The 21,819-nt window shown below is 39.8% G+C and overlaps 1 protein-coding gene across 1 annotated transcript in view; it reads left to right on the top strand.

The window, feature by feature from the left end:
- Positions 1-21,819, top strand: part of LOC124606012 — a 532,599-nt gene that overhangs the window by 392,087 nt on the left and 118,693 nt on the right. Inside the window, exon 19 of the mRNA XM_047137975.1 lies at positions 3,664-3,897. Within this exon, the coding sequence (XP_046993931.1) occupies positions 3,664-3,897 (234 nt within the window). The remainder of the gene's footprint in view (positions 1-3,663; positions 3,898-21,819) is intronic.

Here is a 21,819-nt window from a genome sequence, read left to right as displayed (position 1 = left end):
CCTACGAGAAAGGCACTCACATTTAACACATTTACTGCCTGTTTTTGTGAAATAAATTTAAATAAATCTTTAATGAATGTTATATCACCATATCTCTCTTACCAAGAGCTATAAAGGGCATTTCTAAAAAAAATGCCATTTCTAAAAAAATGCCGTTGGCTCTGTATGTGAGTAACGATACAGTAAATCAATTGCTTCATTGTGTATAGTCAATTACTTGCTACTTCACCTACTAAGAGTTATCAGAAACCTTGTTTTAATATCATCAAACATTTTTTAATTTTTTCTGGGCATATGAGATGCAAGAAGAATGAAACTAGACCTACTAATCCCTACGACATGCCAGTAGTAATTTGTCCCCAATCTGATGAACTTTTTTAATGTGTACTAACAGAAAAATTTTATAACAATAGGGAGAAGTGAGAAATAAAAACACATTTATCTGCCTCTGACAGTCAGACCCAGCACTCAAAAATCACAAGTATCAAGCATGAGTTACAGTAATCACACCGTGATATTGTAGTGTGGTAAATGTGAATTTCTGTAAGGAATCCACCAGCACTGCAGTACCTTCGAGTCATTTGTGTTTACTTTTAAGATAGTAAGTTGAGTACTCGTTTGTATGCCTCATTGGGTTACTGACAGTGCTGTAGCGCCATTCTCCATTTGGGTTAAGTCAGTTAAGAAGTCATAGGCAAGTAAGGGAGCATTATATCCATCTCATCATCCCAAAAAGCACTGTGATCTGCTAATCAATCTCAAAGTTACACCTCTTACTTTTTTGCTAAATAAATTTATCGATGTACATCTTCCACAAATTAATATTCTTGTACAGTAAATTTTGGTTACAATTTTGTTTCATCACAAATGCCATCTTCTCCAGTTTTTTACATTTATTATTTCTGGACGTTTCTACTAGCATAATTCATATCAGGCCAGCAAGTAATTTCAGTCCCTGTGTTTTTGTTTTTATTTACCATAACATACGTCCTGTATGTATTAACAAAGAGGATGGAATTTATGAAGCAGACTATACTTCTTCAGTGTGTGGCAATCTGTAAAATATTGAAGAAACGTTCTGTCTTGGATTCCAAACAAATGTTTTAACATAAATTTTCACATTGTAGTTGTATCTTGTCTGTACTACTTCCGATGTTTTTTATCCTATTTCTACCTTCTCTACTGTTTGGATTTCTCTCTGAAAATCGTTTTCGTGCACCTTGTTTCATCAGAGCAGTATCACTGGTACACACAAAACAGAAAATAACTTGTACAAAAGAAACAGCCTTTTTTTTTTTTTTTTTTTTTTTTTGCTCATTTCATCACGTTTATCCCCCATCCCATCCGTCCCCTGTGCTTCAAACATTTTGTGATTTTTGAGTGGTGGACCTGACTATCAGATGCAGATTTGTATTTCTCACTTCTCCCTAAAGTTGTAAAAAAATGAAAAAAATTGTGTAGCAATTCTGTTTATAGGGTATCTTTTAATACTTCATTTAATGTGGCAAGGTTTTGGTACACAGTACTGAGTAGTGGTACGTAGCTGCCATGCAATTACAGATCATCTTCTGCCATAGAGAGCATCAGCGTACATTACCTTACTCGAATCACACAGCAAGAAGCCCAAACATAGATGTTTCTGGGGTGTGAAAAGACTTCACGAATGTCTTTTTTTTTTTAATACAGTACATCATGACTATTTGATTTTATGAAATATTACAGTGTTACACTGCTGATGTTAATTATTCTAAAACTCAATACACTAATTTCCACAGCCACTGTGGAGATACTATTCAATAGTGTAGAAGGTATTACCTAATGAGTTCTTTAGTTCACTCTTGAGCTCCACTTTGTTACCTACATGACATTTAATATGGTGTGAAAAGTTGTTGACTGTACATGCAGTCATGCATATGACACCTTCATGTGTTAATTTTAAAACTTCTAATTCTATATAATTGTTGCTTTGGGTCCTAATATTTTAGTCACGCTTTGCACTTTTTATGAGAACATCAGTGAACATATGTACTGTCAAAGAGTTGATAAAATACAAAGCTAGAAATTGGCAATTTGTGGTAAGTTTCCTATGGGACCAAACTGCTGACGTCATCGGTCCCTAGGGTTACACACTACTTAATCTAACTTAAACTAACTTACGCTAAGGACAACACACACATCCATGTCTGAGGAAGGACTCAAACCTCCGAGAGGTGGCACCGCGCGAACCGTGGCAAGGCACCCTAGACCGTGCGACTAGACCACGTGGCACAAAGCTGGAAAAAGCATTCTCGGTCTTTCAGCGACTTCCTCTGCCAACATCGTCAAAATTTTGTTGTCATAAAGTGCAACAACAACTTTAACTGGGACAGTGGCTGTACTCTTTTGGGAGCTTGATGCTGAAACACTGCAGATGCTGAAAGGCTGCAGGTAAATAAACTGAGTTATACATCATACGACAGAGGAAGTCACTGAAAGTATGACAGAATAAAGAAATGTAACTCTGCTAGAAATAGCGAGAAATATTTAAACAAGAATGTCGCCACCAAAACTACTTCCTCATAAAATACAAAGTTATTTTTTATTTTGAAGTTCAAAGTTCGAAGTTCAGATGCAAGTCTTACGAAACTCGTAATGCGAGGTTGCCATTCTATGTCCATCTTTCTGTAACAGAAAAAACTGGGCTCAGACTCCCCTTTGTATTCCATTCTTTGAATTGCACGTGTACTGGCTGTCCCTCATTAGACTCGTCAGGCGAATTTTCTCTGGCGTTTCGGCAGATATTTACAATTTCGTTTTTGAGATGCAGCTGGAGTCAGCCCAAACAAATATTGGAGATCACGCCTTTCTTTCGAAGCCCAGTGTCGATAGAAACCACCGGTTAGTTCCCCATTTCAAATCAATATATTTTGAAGTGGAATTTTAAGGGACCAGATTAGTCTAAAGTGCGATATTCGTTTTAGCAATAAGTATTAACAGGGACAGTAAAACTTAAAAAACAAACAGTACTCCAGCATCGAGGGCACCACCCAGGCTCACAATGACTGCTACCACCATGCAGCAGTGCTATTCAGTCACTGCTGGAGTTCTGGTTATTCTTCATATTTTACGTTCCTTGTTAATACATATTGGTAAAACAAAATTGAACGAGACTAATTTGGAACCAACCAATCGAATGCGCATATAACATCCCACATTAAACATTATCTTGTTTTTAACGGGAGAACCGACGCTTTCTGTCGACCCTGTGACCCACATGAAACAAGTAATCAGCAGCATTTGTTTGGGCTACACATTGCAGGAACTAAATTATAAATATCTTCCGAAACAGCTGAGAAAATGCGTCTCTGTGTAATTGTATGAAATTAGTGAGTTCATGTGTGCAGAGTCCTTGAAAATTTTAATGATAACGATTTGCCATAAACCATTTTTAAATCTTTCCAAAATTAGCATTATTGCGGACAAATAACTACTGGTATTCCTCAGAGATCGATATGTGGCCCACTTTTATTATTTTCTTACTTGAATATTTCCCACTCTACCACAAAAGGCCATATAGGACTGTGTGGTGCTCCGTAAGTAGCTTAAATGTGATTGAAGACAATTTGTGGTGCGGCGGCGCAGAGCGAGCGCTCCCGTGCAAGTGTGGGCGTGTGGTGTTCGCAGGTGTGCACTCGCGGCCGCCGTCGGTGCGCGACCATCTGGCGGGAGCCGGCGCCGCCGCCGTCGTCGTGGTGCCGAGCCCGCAGCCCGGCTGCCCTCGCTCCCTGCTAGGCCGCCTGGGTATCCGAAAACCTTCGCTCCTAAGCCTCACCAGCCCACACGGCTACAACAGTCACCCATCTGCTGCCACAGCAAGAACCTTTAGTTTGGACGATTTGCTTAAACCACCACCCAGAAGTAAGGCGTCCGCCGGAGAAACACTCTCTCTATCTCTCTCTCTCGTGTCGTTCGTGTCTGCACTCGCAACATGCTCGTCTCTGCCCCCTGTTGTTGTTGTTGTTACTGTTGTTGTTATTGCCTTCTCTTTATTTAATGCTCTTCTGTCCAGGCACTGCACGGGTGTCTCTTGTGCACTCCTCAGTTTTATTTGGTGTGTGTCTCCCGCCTCCAGGGAAATGCGTGGGGTGCCTCTGCTTCACAGTGGAAGAACTCACCAGTGTCTTCCACTCACGTCAGCTTGCCCGAAGCCATCGCACATAGACCGTGCCTGAATGGAATCCCAGTCTCCCTTCATTGTTCTTGAGCACATCGTTACTGAATTCTGCTTTTGTTTGACAGTTGTGTATGCCTATTGTAAACGGTGTCTGCAAAAAGTTTCAGTTTTATTATGTCTACCACGTACCTTTTCTAACCCTGCTTCTTCTTCCTGTGCATGTTTCTGTCTGGACAGTGGAGTAAACGTAATTTTGACTGATTCTGTAAATACTTGAGAATTGCCTTTCTAAAACAAACCCATTGACAATTGGTAAAAAATTGCGCCACAGACGTATTTAAGCAAATCTAATAGTGAAATATGTGTATTATAATCATTCCCCTCCTTTGCATATTAGACCCCATAACAGACTTCCTTTTAATTTTTGTGCTTGTAAGTTAACGTCTGCTTTCAATGTTGGAATGATCTGGTAATATTTTTGTTTGCTGTTGATGTTTTCCTGTGCGCCACTCACATTTTTGAGCCATGAGTGACCTGCAAATCAAACCGAATGTTTCATCAGATGCAGACTTTATCTCATTATTACTGAACATTGACAAAGCATTAGTATCTAATTCTTCATTTAACTCAAATAATGTCTCCTTTCCCCCTCTTCTCGCTCTTAAAATGACTCTCTTATACCCTACAACAAAACTTTGTTACGTAAATAGAGTTAAATACGTAGTTAAGATATAAATACTGTATCACTGAAGAGATGTCAGCTCACTCTGAATTCATATTTATTCTTAAGTTCAAATTTAAGCTCCTTCCCACCTGAGGGACTTCAGAAACGACGGTACTTAATAAGAAAATGATTCCAATTCAACAAAAAATAGAAGACGTTAAGAAGCATTAGTAGTTTATATTTAAATACCTTTCTGGCAACAGAATCATTTGTTGAATGCTTCTTGGCGTTTTTAATTGTAGCACTAGATCTTATAAAAATATTTTAATAGATACTCCCTCTAAGTAATGACTATCTCAAACTGTCAGTAAAAAATGAGATAAATTTCTGCATATATGTAACATTCAATATCCCGTCACATATATATTTACTGTATGCTATGAATGCTTTTCCCATATCAGTAGAATGTGACTACCTTGGCCTTGTGTGTTGGGTGTTGTGTGCACAGTAGATATACTAGCTGTTGCTGTTATTTTATTATTCTATTCATTGTGTTTTGTGACTACTCACTACTCATGATGTCTTTGTCAGCACTCATAAACTAGTCACTTCAGAAGTGAAGTGAAATGACACATTTGATGGGGCAAACTCATCTATGTATGTCGGTACTTCGCTATTTACCTTGCATGGTGCCTGAATACAACATAAAAAAAGGAAATGAGCAGATTCAGAGTTATTTCCTCCTTTAAAGTCAAGAGTTCATAATTTGGCCTGCCCATAGCAACCACCACTGGCTGATGTATTTTGATGTTACATATTATCAAATGGGGAAATGGTGGGATGAAGTAAATGAAAAATGTAGGCACTTAATCCAAAGATGAATGAAATGATGCAACTAGGAAAAATAAGTATAGGAACATTAGCAAATTATTAATATGTATGTTAGAAAGAAGTCAGTATTTTAAATAAGGAGCAGAGAAGAACCAGAGAGACTGGACAGAAAGAATAGAATTAGCAACGAGATATTATTAAATTTCAGAGTATTTTAGTGGAAACCATTTCAGCCACACTATAAATCATTTACTTTTAATATTGCAATTAATGACTCATTAGATAGGCATGATGTGTATCACAACATGAGATGCTTTAGAAGAAACTTAATTGCTAAAGTTTCATCATTTATTATTCGAAATCATTCTGTTCTCCATACTTAAATGATGTCTCCATGTTTGCCTTGACTGCAGTCAATATCTGAATCAACAAGTCTTCCTCTCAGACAGCTTTAACTGAGCTTATATACTTCACATTTGTTTACCTATATGTCTCTCTCACCATTAATGTCATTCTGCATTTTCATTTAGCTTTAGTTTCTAAAGAATAATAATTACTTTTATTTTCTATGTGAATTAATTTAATTTAACTGACATTCATTTTTACTCTTTAATAATATTTTGGCATCTGTTTGGATGATATCACAATTTTTTTTCCATTTTTCATCCTTGATTAAATTCCCAAAAACTAAAACATCTCCTCAGATGTACAAATACTGGCAGCATTTACAGTTGGCTTGTTACTCACGCTGCTTTTAGAGTTGTTACATTGCATTAGATTTTGAAGGACTTCCTCTGTGACTTGAGTACAGCTGTCATTCTTATTTCCTCCTATCTATCTTTAAGTTAATTGGTTAACACATTTACAACACCCACTTAATGATACTTAGTTACAGGAAACCTTGGCACTTTTGCTAGCTAAATTTATATATCTTATAGGAAGTTGAAGCTAACAATGGATTACTCAGAAAATAATGTGTCAGTACTGATTTCATATAACATCGATGTAAGTCTCAACTGAAGAACAAATAGATGAGACAAAACTAATGATTTTACATTAACAGATTCCTACAGTGTGGCAATCTACTAAATGATACATCAATCATTATAGGAACAATACAGTATAGTGCAAACAGTTTACAGGATAGTGTGAGTATGTAAAATTTTTCATGTGCAAGTTGTATATGTTTCTCATACATTTTAACATAGAAAGAAAATTTTCTTTGATATTATTGTTTCGTAGAATTTTACATGATACTGCATTGAGTTCCATACACAGTATCTAATATACTTTCACTACTGATATAAAAATCGTTAAAGGAAATTGTGATAATATTTTATACAAGTATGAGTACTGGGTAGTCAACAATTATGAAAAATTTACTGTAAAAATAGCAGTAATGCATAAATGTCTGTACTAATGTAGTTTCCATAGTAATGTTACTGACTTGTATTTGTCAACCATCTCTGTTTCACTACAGAATTTCATTTACTGTATCTTGTACTGGCAAGAAAACTACATTAATTGATCAAATATAAAATTATCTTGCATAAGAAAGAAACTGAGTAGGTTATATAACATAATTCTTCTGCCAAACCAAACATTATATAGAGCACAGGTTCTTAGAATGTGACACCTTCTTTGTAATTAGATTACAAAATGTTACAGAAATTGTGTTGAATTTTCAGTTAAATAATTTTTTGTTATCATACAGCAAATGAGTAAGAGTAAGAAGCATATACTGCTTCATAAATGTTAAATAACCTCACGTAAGAAGTAGAAGTTAACATATTGTATAATTCTTGCATGTGATTGCAACCATCATCATATCAAGATGTTCAGATGAGATATTAAATGTAGTAAAATTAGTGTCTCTTTATGCCTGGAGTCAAAGAAGCTCTTTTTGGTGGTAGACTCTGTAAACAAATACACAAGTTCATAAAGCAGAAGGACTCCCAGCAGTACAGTAACTATTCCCTCACAAACCCATTTTTGTTGCATTTAAAAATTACACATGATTACAATATTATGTTCGATGTATAGCAATATTTTAATTCATATCAATGCTGTAGGTCGAATGTGCAAGCCTATACATCCCTGTTATTCAGTCTTATAAGCCTCTGGAATCTTTTAAACAATTACAAATTTCTGTTACAGGTAATTTTCACACCACAATTTTTACAGTTGCACTTCTTATGGAAAATTAATATGTGAAATACCATACTGGTATCAAAGTCTTACAGAGCTATTAATATGTTCACTGTACATCACTTTAATTTAAAATTTCCACACTGTGGAACAATATAATGCTGTACTCTTCACTAAACCTTAAGGAGGTAGTTATACCTGCTTACACTTCTGTAGGTTATTAATATTTTCTTTATCACCATATTGTTTCTGTTTCAGTAAAAGTGTTTATACTTTTACAATTGACACACATGTACCAAGCAAATCATGACTGATTAGTGTTCATAGAAAAATACTTCAAAATACATTTTTCATCTGCTGCAAGCCCCGATAGCTGAGTGGTCAGTGTGACGTATTGCCATCCTAAGGGCCCGGGTCCGATTCCCAGCTGGGTCGGAGATTTTCTCCACTCAGGGACTGGGTGTTGTGTTGCCTTCATCATCATTTCATCCCCATCCGGCGCGCAGGTCACCCAATGTGGCGTCGAATGTTATAAGACCTGCACCAAGGCGGCTGGACCTGACCTGCAAGGGGCCTCTTGGCCAATGACGCCAAACCCTCATATCCATCTGCTGCAAAACATAAGCACAGTTATAAGTAAGAATTCGGCAAATCCAAACCTGTGAACTACGTCACTGAGTAGGAGATTTTGTCCCACAGCTGCTTGAGGGTAGTTTATTGATTTGGTACAAATCAGAACTCTCAAATTAAAAGTAATATTATTGCAGTATGAGAACTCATTCTGTATCTGCTCTTCCTTCCATATTCAATTATATGAGTTCATTATGATCATATTTGTATGGTAAAACATTCTATGTTTTCACAACATTCACTCCATGTCACATCCTGGAATCAAATTTTCTGTATCGTTCAATCTTGTGGATATCAATCTATCACTTTCATCATATTATTTGTTTTTGCTTTAAATCCAGTTTACAGAATTTGGTAGAAACATTGTAATCATAGATTTTCTCATGAGAGGTTATTTTTATGTAGTACAGTGTATTATATACACACAACTGTCTTTTTCAGAATAGTGCTTGTACTTGCCAGTTTATCGTTTTAAGATCTAAATACTATCCTAACTACATTTCTTGCCTAGTTCAAATTTACACAATTTGTTGTTGTACACTCTCCATCCTCATATTTATGGGGAATTAACAGATGAGTAAAAGTGAAACAGAGCGACAGTAGAGCAACATCGTTGCAAAATAATATTTTATTCTATTAAAATAATGTTTTTCTACTGTCTTATAAGTATTTTTCAATTTTATGTTCAAAGCTAAATGAGTTGGTGAGATGTCAACATAAAAACTATAATCTTTGTGGTTTCGTATTACAAAAGAGGCATATGCATTCAAGAGCTTTTAAAAGTACTGCATTCAATAAGTTAAACATTTTGCAGACATCAATGTAACAGCTAAATTGAGGCAGCTGTGCTAAAGATATTCACATTTCATATAAGTTCTTTTGCTAACATGATTCAATAATCACTGGCAAGGAGCCAAAGAGTAATTAACGATTCTGACAATGTGTACTGTGTTTTAGGAGGTACTAGTAGAAGTAATTACAAAGACTTAGCTTAGATAGTGAAATCGGTTTTTAAGAAATCACTTTTAAGTGAGCATTGTCTTGTTTATCTACCCTAGGTGAACGTCTTTTCACGTAATTTCGATATGTATTTGTTTTTTGTCTCGTAGTGTACTTTTCCCTCATTAATTTTGTGTATATAGTAACACATTTCTTACTTATGATTTCAACTGAAAAGATTTACAATTATGCATCCCTAATTCCATTACTATGTTATCTGCAATGGAACTGACAGCTAGAATTTAAACAATTTCTGTGATCCTGTGCGGATAACACATGACTTAAACTTCTTAATGCATAAGAATATTAATGCTGTTTCAGTAAATTAAGATAGTTTGAATTTTTGTCTGACAATAGTTAAAACGAAATGAACAACATCCACTACGACATATACAAGTCAGTATCACGTATTACCTAGTACACAGCAATATAATAATTATTTAGAAATTAGTTTTAGATTTAGCAGTAGTGCAAGTCATTCTTGCACCAATGATGAAGAGCAAAGTTTGCATTCTTTAAACCATAGTACTCAAAAAAATATAGCACTGGTCATAAACTTTTCAGTTTAATAACAGATTTGATAAAAGAGTTGTTAAATCTATGTTTAATATTCTACATGTGTCACTAATGTCGCTACACTTCAGTTCAAGTTTTTCATCTAATTGTAACAAAATAATTCGTACCCAGAATGTGGGGTTTATCAACGCTGCGACTGGGAGAAGAATTTGATATGGTTCACAGGGTGCTGTCACCTCGCTTAGATTAGCTTCGTTTTCCTGATAGTTGAAGGTCTCGCATCTTATTCAAGGGATGACTGAGAGAATAGTTTACTGTGTGAACTTCTGTGGCGCTTGTGGGTTTCCTCAGGGCCAATAGTTTCTTTTACCGCTAGAAATATTTGAAAATTATTCTATGTTGTTTAGGAGTAGGTCTTGGCTCTTCCTCAAAGGTTGCGAACTAAAACACAGACTTGTAGATCTTGTTCAAAGTTTCATCTGAGAGTTAGGTTCGCCGATATTCTGGACCCTGGCACTCAGGGATGTTATATGTATGACGGAGAAACGATCCACGAGTTACATTCTCCTGTAAAGCCTTCTTCTACTCATCAGCAAGTACTCTGAAAAGAGAAGCCTCATGATAAGGCAGCTAATATTCATCATTGTTTGGTCTGAGGCTCCAACAGCAGTCGTGTTTGCAGGTCAAATTACGGGAATTCAGATCCGCCTGTTATGCTAACAACACATCTTTCAAAACGGTTCAAGTGGCTCAGAGCACTATGTGACTTAACATCTGAGGTCATCAGTCCCCTAGAACTTAGAACTACTTAAACCTAACTAACCTAAGGACATCACACACATCCATGCCCGAGGCAGGCTTCGAACCTGCGACCGTAGCGGTCGCGCGGTTCCAGACTGAAGCACCTAGAACTGCTCGGCCACACCGACCGGCCCAACACATCTTTCCTTCATTCTGTTGCCCGACTATGTTTCAGGATCTTCGGTCGTTACCAGTGATCAGTTTTATTCAGATCTGTAAATTCGAACTTGGCTCAGAACAGAAATATTGTCCATTTTTACGTTAATATGCGTTAAAAATAGATACCGTGTTTTTGTGTATGAGCATACTGATGAGTATAGCACCTAAGAGAATATATGTGAGTAAGCACAAAATATAGACCTAAAATAATTTCTCGCAACGAAAGTGAGTCTATGCGTAAATTGATTTGTTATCTCGCCAACCAACCTCACAAAGAACCATTTCGCAGCAGGTGACAAGCTATATTATAATGTAAAGAAGGTCCTACAGAACCAAACGTTCAAAAAAATAGTGTAATAATCGCGACAGATACAAATTACTTACTTGAAACATGTTTTTATTTTACAGACTTGAATGAAATAATGCTAAGACAGATGTGTAGAAACATGTTTGGACAGTACAAAAAATTTTTGTTTCCATAATAAGCCGACGTGACCCCACATAATATCTAATACTATATAGCATCGCCTCTAGTTCGAATGTCACACCGACAGGCATTAAGCAAGGTTTCAGTCCACGGTAAAACTTCTTGCTTGTTTTATTTGAGAGAGTAAACTGTTTATTTTCATTCCGCATCTGAGCAACGTTCCGCTGCATGGCGCATGATTGACATATTGTAAGAAAACTGAAGTGACCTGGAGTACTTTTGATTGGTTGTATGTTGTAACGAAATCATCTGCAAAGGTAAACCTCACTTTCACAGAATCATGCATTGGACTGTACTCTGTCGTACCGATTACCTATTTAATATTTTCCGCTGTTATTCCCAAACTTTTCACTTCAAATACAAACTAGGGTTCAAAAAACGTGTATACCCGTATTTACTGCTAACGAACAGATTACATCCTCAGATTTAAACAGAGAATTCGGTACTTATTTGCAGTAGATTATTTCACTCTGTAATCTACCACCAGCGTTTGTTTTCGCATGTATCTTATAAGTACAACATATTAGTTTGAGGAAATGCGCCATTTTATCGTATTTTTACAGAGGGGGACTGCCGCGGTTGGAGCAAGTATATATTGGTTTTTGCCGCCACAACCGCCTTTTATTTACAAAGTCGCTATCCGTTTCGGATGAGGCCCAGGTACAGACCATGATCGTAACAAGAATCTTCACATGGCACTTAGCAACTGGCATGTTTTCTGCTGATTACAGGTATGGATGCCTCACAATTACTGTAACAAATGTGAAAGAAGATTGATATCACCAGAAACTGATAAATAGTTCACAAATCCAAAGCGATAATGACGTTAGTATACAGCATACTTTTTATGCTTCCTACTTATGGCGCATATTATTCTGTACGATTATTATGTATGCGGGTCCAGATTATGAGCTTACGTCTTCAGCTATACAGAGGAAACATCACAAATTAAATTATATTAACCTCTTTGCCGTCTAACAACGCCTTACATCCCATTTTTGTAGACAGCAATATTTAGATAATTATTCGATGACTACACACGTCCAAGAAATAATAGTCCATCAAAAAAATAAATAATTAAATTAAAAAAATTAGCTGCCTATACTGCTTCAATCACCCTACTAGCGTATGAGTTTCAACCATAAAAATAGTCTTTTTTTTAACAGTGTGATTTTCTTTACCAGCTTTCTTAGGTTCTCCCCAAGCCTCCGTCCACTATAGATCTAACAATTTGTTTCTAATGTGCGATTGCACTATGCGTTGTCTGTTCTGCTTGAAATTTTCTTTCATCCTGGCTCGTTTCAGCACCGTGTTTTCAAATCCTTTGTTATCTCAGTTTATCACGAACTGTGATATCTTCAATTGATATGTTGGCAACCTTCCGTTTGTAAATACTTTGTCCCTTGATCCTTGTGTTCTAAGTGTAGATTTAAAGAGCTTTTTTCACTCTCTTATTCGCACTGGTTTCCAATACGCATGGGGCACAGTATCAGGATGATGAACTCACATTCGGAGGGACGCAGTCAGCCAGTAGTTAGGCGAGGTTTGCATGGACTTGCAGTGTTCCCTCTAGGAGACCCGATTTTTTTTCTCCGAAGAGCCGCACCTTCCCGTTAATCTTTCACACGACTCGCGATGTACGGCCCTTACATTTTCCGTAACGAGACGTTAGTTAGGTGCCCATGACAGAAGTGTCTTGCCTCGATGATGATGTGGCCTAAATGTCCCAGCCACTTGTTCCCACATGCAGATTTTGTTTTCTTTCACGTGTTTGGCACCCGTGCCGCTAAAAGTAGCTTCCTCTGAATCTTCCTAGATTCTCGTATATGATTCCACTAATAAGACATCGGTGGCAACTAAAGTCATGCGCGATACATTCCTAAAAAATATTCAGATGTCCCCTGAATTTTTCTATGCTTCTCTTTAATACTATATGACTGCAAATAATAGATTTCAGCTATCAGTCGTCCTTTGGAACTTTTATTGGCAGATCTAGATTTCAGCTAGAAACTAGCCATTCTCAATGCACTATCACTTTTGATCAATGCATGTAATGCCTGCTGATCGGGCTTAATCCACAGTTCATTGAACCTGACCAACGGGCATTTCATGCATTGATCAAAAATGAGAGTACATTGAGAATGGCTAGTTTCTAGCTGAAATCTAGATCTGCCAATAAAAATTCCAAAGGACGACTGATAGCTGAAATCTGTTATTTACAAAGTCAATATAACAGTCGCTGCGTACAACGCCTCTGAATGGAGGGTAACCTGATTAAATAACTGGTTAAATCATTTGACAACATATCAGTCACATTGCGTTTTAGATCGTCAGCCATAACATAGAAGTCACTTTGTATTGCATTTTACTAGTTCCCATACCCGTAACTACTCATTTAACGGAGAAGAACTGGTTCGAACATATCGGTGACAGCAATTTCGTTTTTTCCCGAAACCTTCACATGCAGCACCCACAGAGGAAGCAACGCCGAAAATTTCTTCAGTTTCGTGTAAAAGCGAGTTGATTCTTTGTTTGTCGGGTATCGAACAGACACTATTTGATCATCAGTATCCCGACGCCTCTTAGTGGAGATTTATGACGGCTTCAACTCTACTGGGAACACTTTCAGTGACGTGCCTGAGTGTCCGTGAAAGAGTGGCAGACCATTCTTCCTCTAGAGCAGCATGCAAAGAAGGTAATGATGTTGTACACTGGGATCCGGAGAGAAGACGACGTTCAGACATCATCCCAAAGATGTTCCATTGGATTCAGGTCGGCCATTTCAGGAATGTTACTGTCCACAAACCATTGCCTCACAGATACAGATTTATGACAGCGTACATTTTCACGCTGATGCAATCAGTCACCGTCTCCTAAGTGTTCCTCTTTTTTTTTGTGTCATCAGTCTTCTGACTGGTTTGATGGGGCCCGCCACGAATTCCTCTCCTGTGCCGACCTCTTCATCTCCGAGTATCACTTGAAAGCTACGCCCTCAATTATTTGCTGGATGTATTCCAATCTCTGTCTTCCTCTACAGTTTCTGCCCTCCACAACTTCCTCTAGTACCATGACAGTCTTTCCCTGATGCCTCAACAGCTGTCCTAGCATCCTGACCCTTCTCCTTATCAGTGTTTTCCACATATTCCTTTCCTCTCCGATTTTGCGAGAACTTTCTCATTCTTTACCTTATCAGTCTACCTAATTTTCAACATTTGTCTGTAACACAACATCTCAAATACTTCGATTCTCTTCTGTTCCGGTTTTCCCACAGTCCATGTTTCACTACCATACAATGCTGTGCTCCAAACGTACATTCTCAGAAATTTCTTCCTCACATTAAGATCTATGTTTGATACTAGTAGACTTCTCTTAGCCAGACGGCCCTTTTTCCTAGTGTTAGTCTGCTTTTGATGTCCTTGCTCCGTCCGTCATTGTTTATTTTGCTGCCAAGATAGCAGAATTCCTTAACTTCATCCACTTAGCGACCACCAATCCCGATGTTAAGTTTCTCACTGTTCTCATTTCAGTTACTTCTCATTACTTTCGTCTTCCTTTGATTTAATCTCAGTCCATATCCTGTACTCATTAGATTATGCATTCCATTCAGCAGATTATGTAAGTCTTCTTGACTTTCACTCATGACAGCAATATCATCAGCGAATCTTATCTAGAAAGAAATTTTTCACTCTACAGCGGAGTGTGTGCTGATATGAAACTTACTGGCAGATTAAAACTGTGTACCGGACCGAGACTCGAACTCGAGTTCGAGTCTTGATCCGGCACACAGTTTTAATCTGTCAGTAAGTTTCAGCGAATCTTATCATTGATATCCTTTCATCTTGGATTTTAATTCCATTCCTGAACCTTTCTTTTATTTCCATCATTGCTTCTTCGATGTCATGATAACGGTCATTTGCTTCCATTCATACTATTCACTGCTGAACCCATCTTTACAGGAAATGGAACAACAACACATGTAATAATCGTCGGTGGTCGCAGGAAAATCCTTACGCTATAAATTTGGAAATTTGTGATAAGTCCCTATGGGACCAAACTACTGACGTTCAAATGTTCAAATGTGTGTGAATTCCTAAGGGACCAAACTGCTGAGGTCATCGGTCTCTAGACTTACACACTACTTACACTAACTTTTGCTAAGAGCAACACACACACACAACACTCATGCCCGCGGGAGGACTCGAACCTGCGACGGGGGGAGCCGCGGGAACCGTGGCAAGGCGCCCAGACCGTGAGGCAACACTGCACCGCCTCACGCTGCAATGCAAACCAGTTTCCGGGTTTATTTTTCGATCAGTGTTCAAAATGTACAAATGTGTGTGAAATCTTATGGGACTTAACTGCTAAGGTCATCAGTCCCTAAGCTTACACACTACTTAACCTAAATTATCCTAAGGACAAACACACACACCATGCCCGAGGGAGGACTCGAACCTCTGCCGGGACCAGCCGCACAGTCCATGCCTGCAGCACCCTAGACCGCTCGGCTATTCCCGCGCGGGTTTCGATCAGTGCTTAGTGCGGGATGATCGGCAACTTGTTCATAGGTCTAGTCATTTTAGAAGAGCGAACGAAGGGATAGTATTTCTGCATTTTTGGAAAATTGGCTTGTTGAACATGTTGCGGACGTACTTCTGGCGACGGGGACTGCAATGTTCTTCCAGCATGACTGAGCACCCCCGTATTTTACCTGACGTATGAGGGAACATCTCAACCGCACTTAGCCTCATCGATGTACTGGTCTTGGTAGTACAATTAAGTCGTCACCAAGATCGCCGATCTTACGCCATTAGATTTTTGTTCATGGGGTTGGACGAAATCTGAGGTATACAAACAAAAGGTGAATATGCGAGATGAAATGCTCGGTCGTGTCATGGACGATGCTGTCCTCATAAGGAAACGTGCAGAGGTACTCAGACATGCAACGCAACATGTTCCCCCAGAGTGCACAAATGCAATGAAGCTGACGGTGAGGTAATCCAACATTTGTTGTGAATTGTACAATGTGACAAGTGCGATAACGCTTAGAAGTTAATGTGTTAAAAAATACGCATTTTTCGATTGTTACTTTGTAAAACGCGTGTTATAATGTTTCGTACAGGTTTACAGTCCGCAGCTCATGGTCTTGCGGTAGCGTTCTCGCTCCCCGCGCACGGAGTCCCAGGTTCGATTCCCGGCGGGGTCAGGAATTTTCCCTGCCTCGAAATGACTGGGTGTCGTCGCCTTCATCATCATCATTCATCCCCATTACGGTTGGAGAAAGGCAACGGCAAACCACCTCCGCTAGGGCCTTGCCTAGTACGGCGATGCGTGTCTCCCGCATTGTCCCCTATGCTCCTCGGAGTATGGGACCTTATCATCGTCACAGGTGTACATGTTGAAACTGTATAAGACGCGAGGATATGGGTGTGGTAAACCACGGGGCACAGGCTGAACAGAAAAGAGCTGTAATCTTTAAATCAAACAATCATATTACTCTTATATAAGACCACATAGCATGAATTGTCTTTTTCCAAAGCTGTTTCACAGAGGAAGACTGCACTGTAGTTCCTTCTCTAGATTGTCGCACAAATGACAAAATGGTAGATATCGAAACAGACGACAGAGGCATAGAGAAACAATTAAAATCGCTCAAAAGAGGAAAGCCCTCTGGACCTGATGGGATACCAGTTCGATTTTACACAGAATACACGAAGGAACTTCCCCTACTTCTTGCAGCGGTGTACTGTAGGGCTCTAGAAAAGCGTTGCGTTCCAAAGGATTGGAAAAGGGTACAGGTCATCCCCGTTTTCAAGAATGGACGTCTAACAGATGTACAGAACTATATCTCTAACGACGATCAGTTGCCGAATTTTGGAACACGTATTACGTTCGAGTATAATAACTTTTCTGGAGACTATAAATCTGCTGTATAGGAATCAGCATGGGTTTCGAAAAAGACGATCGTGTGAAACCCAGCTCGCACTATTCGTCCACGAGACTCAGAGGACCATAGACACGGGTTCACAGGTAGATGCCGTGTTTCTTGACTTCCGCAAGGCGTTCGATACAGTTCCCTACAGTCCTTTAATGAACAAAGTAAGAGCATGTGGACTATTAGACCAATTGCGTGATTGGATTGAAGAGTTCCTAGATAACAGAACGCAGCATGTCATTCTCAATGGAGAGAAGTCTTCCGAAGTAAGAGTGATTTCAGGTGTGCCGCAGGGGAGTGTCGTAGGACCGTTGCTATTCACAATATACATGAATGACCTTGTGGATAACATCGGAAGTTCACTGAGGCTTTTGCGGATGATGCTGTGGTATATCGAGGGGTTGTAACAAAGGAAAATTGTACGGAAATGCAGGAGGATCTGCAACGAATTGACGCATGGTACAGGGAATGCCAATTGAATCTCAATGTAAACAAATGTAATGTGCTGCGAATACATAGAAAGAAACATCCTTTATCATTTAGCTGCAAAATCGCTGGTCAGCAACTGGAAGCAGTTAATTCCGTGAATTATCTGGGAGTAGGTATTAGGAGTGATTTAAAATGGAATGATCGTATAAAGTTGATCGTCGGTAAAGCGGATGCCAGACTGAGATACATTGGAAGAATCCTAAGGAAATGCAATCCGAAAACAGAGGAAGTAGGTTACAGTACACTTGTTCGCCCACTGCTTGAATATTGCTCACCAGTGTGGGATCCGTACCAGATAGGGTTGATAGATGACATAGAGAAGATCCAACGGAGAGCAGCGCGCTTCGTTACAGGATCATTTAGTAATCGCGAAAGCGTTACAGAGATGGTAGATAAACTCCAGTGGAAGACTCTGCAGGAGAGACGCTCAGTAGCTCGTACGGGCTTTTGTTGAAGTTTCGAGAACATACCTTCACCGAGGAGTCAAGCAGTATATTGCTCTCTCCTACATATATCTCGCGAAGAGACCATGAGGATAAAATCAGAGAGATTAGAGCCCACACGGAGGCATACCGACAATCTTTCTTTCCACGAACAATACGAGACTGGAATAGAAGGGAGAACCAATAGAGGTACTCAAGGTACCCTCCGCCACACACCGTCAGGTGGCTTGCCGAGTATGGATGTAGATGTAGATGTGGTATCCATTTGAAAGGCTCGCAGCAGGCTGTTGAACAAGTCAGAATTATTATTATAATTCATAACTTTACAGAGTATCGCTGCTTGGTGAAATACGCTAGACTGACGAAATAAAATACTACGACCACCGACTATGCGAGACTGGACGCCGACCGGTGGCGTAGAGGGAACGTGTCGCGGTAATGAAAGTACTCTCTAAGACACAATAAAAAAGAACGACGCAGCACGAAGTAACAATCCGAATGCGACGGAGCTCTGTGGATGTGCGTTACATGTAAAGACAAACAAATAATCACACTTTCGGAAAAAATTGGATGATTTATTCAAGAAAAAGCGCTTCACAGTCTGGGCAAGTTAATAACGCGTTGATGCACCTCTGGTCCTTATGCAAGCAGTTATTCGGCTTGGTATTGATAGAGTTTTTGGATTGTCTGGAGACAGCTAGGACGGCCGTTGGATTCCAACCTGTCTGGTTCCCGCCTTACAGCCCGACAACCAGGAGTGAAGGTCTGGAGTGCCATTTTCTTTCATAGCAGGATACTTGGTTGTCATCCGTGGCACCCTTACAGCTCAGCGGTACGTCAACGATATTCTACGTCCTGTTTTGTTGCCTTCATGACAAGCCAACCTGAGCTTACGTTTCAGCAAAATAATGGCCGCCCGCACACGGCGAGAGCTCCTGCTGTCTGTCTTCGTGCTCGCCAAACCCTACCCTCCCCAATGTATCAAATACCCTACTGGTCATTAAAATTGCTACACCACGAAGATGTCGTGATAAAGACGCCAAATTTAACCGACAGGAAGATGATGCTGTGATGTGCAAATGATTAGCTTTTCAGAGCATTCACACAAGGTTGGCGCCGGTGGCGCCTACAACGTACTGACATGAGGAAAGTTTCCAACCGATTTCTCATACAGAAACAGCAGTTGACCGGCGTTGCCTGGTGAAACGTTGTTGTGATGCCTCTTGCAAAGAGGACAAATGCCTACCATCACGTTTCCGACTTTGATAAAGGTCGGATTGTAGCCTATCGCCATTGCGGTTTATCGTATCGCGACACTGCTGCTCCCGTTGGTTGAGATCCAATGACTGTTAGCAGAATATGCAATCGGTGGGTTCAGGAGGGTAATACGGAACGCCGTGCTGGATCCCAAAGGCCTCGTATCACTAGCAGTCGAGATGACAGGCATCTCATACGCTTGGCTGCAACGGATCGTGCAGCCACGTCTCGATCCCTGGGCCAACAGATGGGAACGTTTGCAAGACAACAACCATTTGCACGAACAGTTCGACGACGTTTGCAGCAGCATAGACTATCAGCTCGGAGCCCATTGGCTGCGGTTACCCTTGACGCTGAATCACAGAGAGGAGTGTCTGCGATAGTGTACTCAACGACGAACCTGGGTGCACGAATGGCAAAACGTCATTTTTTCGGATGAATCCAGGTTCTGTTTACAGTATCATGGTGGTCGCATCAGTGTTTGGCGACATCGCGGTGAACGCACATTGGAAGCGTGCATTCGTCATCGACATACTGGCGTATCACCCGGCGTGATGGCATGGGTGCCATTGGTTACACGTCTCGGTCACCTCTTGTTCGCATTGGCGGCACTTTGAACAGTGGGCGTTACATTTCGGATGTGTTACGACCCGTGGCTTTACCCTTCATTCGATCCCTGCAAAACCCTACATTTCAGCAGGATAATGCACGACCGCATATTGCAGGTCCTGTACGGACCTTTCTGGATACAGAAAATGTTCGACTGCTGCCCTGGCCAGCACATTCTCCAGATCTCTCACCAATTGAAAACGTCTGGTCAATGGTGGCCTAGCAACTGGCTCGTCACAATACGCCAGTCACTACTCTTGATGAACTGTGGTATCGTGTTGAAGCTTCATGGGCAACTGTACCTGTACACGCCATCCAAGTTCTGTTTGACTCAATGCCCAGGCGTATCAAGGCCGTTATTACGGCCGGTGGTGTTTATTCTGGGTACTGAGTTCTCAGGATCTATGCACCCAAATTGCGTGAAAATGTAATCACATTTCAGTTCTAGTATAATATATTTGTTCAATGAATACCCGTTTAGCATCTGCATTTCTTCTTGGTGTAGCAATTTTAATGGCAAGTAGTGTAGCAAGATGACTGGCATCTTGTTTACAACCACATATTGGCGGAAACTGATTCTTATGTAAAAGACTCATGTCATTTCATTAAGAAACTGAAGGGACTAACTTTGGCTCCTGAGGATATTCTTGTCAGTTTTGACATAGTGTCTTTATTTACGATGATTCCGCTTAACGAAGTTATATTTTACAAAGCAGATGTTTTCCCAGCAGATTTGACTGCTCTTTTTAGACACGGTCTCACTTCTAGGCAGTTCCAGTGGGAGGATGAGTTTTATGAGCAGGTTGATGGTGTGACCCAATGAGTCCTACGATCGCCAATATTTACATGGAAGAATTCGAGCAATTAGCTCTGGAAAAAGCGAATAAAGAACCATGTCGATGGTATCGATACGTGGAAGGTACATTTGTGGTTTGGTCACATGGCAAAAAAGCTTTAGAGGAATTCTTTTGTTATTTTAATAGTATAAATCAAAATATCCAGTTTACCATGGAAATGGAGAAAGACAATGCAATAGCCTTCTTGCATGTCTTCGCCATGAGACAGACTGATTGCAGCTTGAATCATAAAGTCTTTCGGAAGGTTACACATACCCACAGATACTTGCATAAGGATTCCAATCATCATCCACAACAGAAAAGGGGTATAATTAAAAGTCTAGTGGACAGAGCTAAAAGAATTTGTGGGCCGGAATACCTGGACGCCGAGTTAAAACATCTAAAGCACGCTTTTGAGAAGAATGGGTACACTAGTAAGGAAAAAAAAGTAGAGTTCTGCGACCGAATAACAGGAGGCCTAAGGACAACGATAGGACACAGCGATGGAAGAACACGGTTTCGCTACCCTTCATCAAAAAAGTAACGGATCCAATCGGCAAGATTTTAAGGAAACATAACGTTCGACCGATTTTCAGACCAACTAAGAAAATAGGCCAAGCACTTCGTTCCGTTAAAGCGTTAAGGATAAACGTCTCCCTCTGTCTGCAAGTGGTGTATACAAGATTCCGTGTACGTGTGGTAGGGTCTACATTGGAACTACAAAGAGAAGAGTGAATACACGGTTGAAGGAACACAAAAGGACTAGGGAAAACAGACAAGTCAGCTGTGGCGGAACACATTCTTCACTTGGTACTCACGTAGTGAAATTTTCGGAAACTGAGGTTTTATGTACTATGATGAACTA

This window comes from Schistocerca americana, chromosome 3 (genome assembly GCF_021461395.2).
Source record: "Schistocerca americana isolate TAMUIC-IGC-003095 chromosome 3, iqSchAmer2.1, whole genome shotgun sequence".
In the NCBI taxonomy this organism is placed as follows: domain Eukaryota; kingdom Metazoa; phylum Arthropoda; class Insecta; order Orthoptera; family Acrididae; genus Schistocerca; species Schistocerca americana.
The sequence above is the reverse complement of the archived record's forward strand: the minus strand, read 5'-3'. Positions and strand labels throughout refer to the sequence as shown.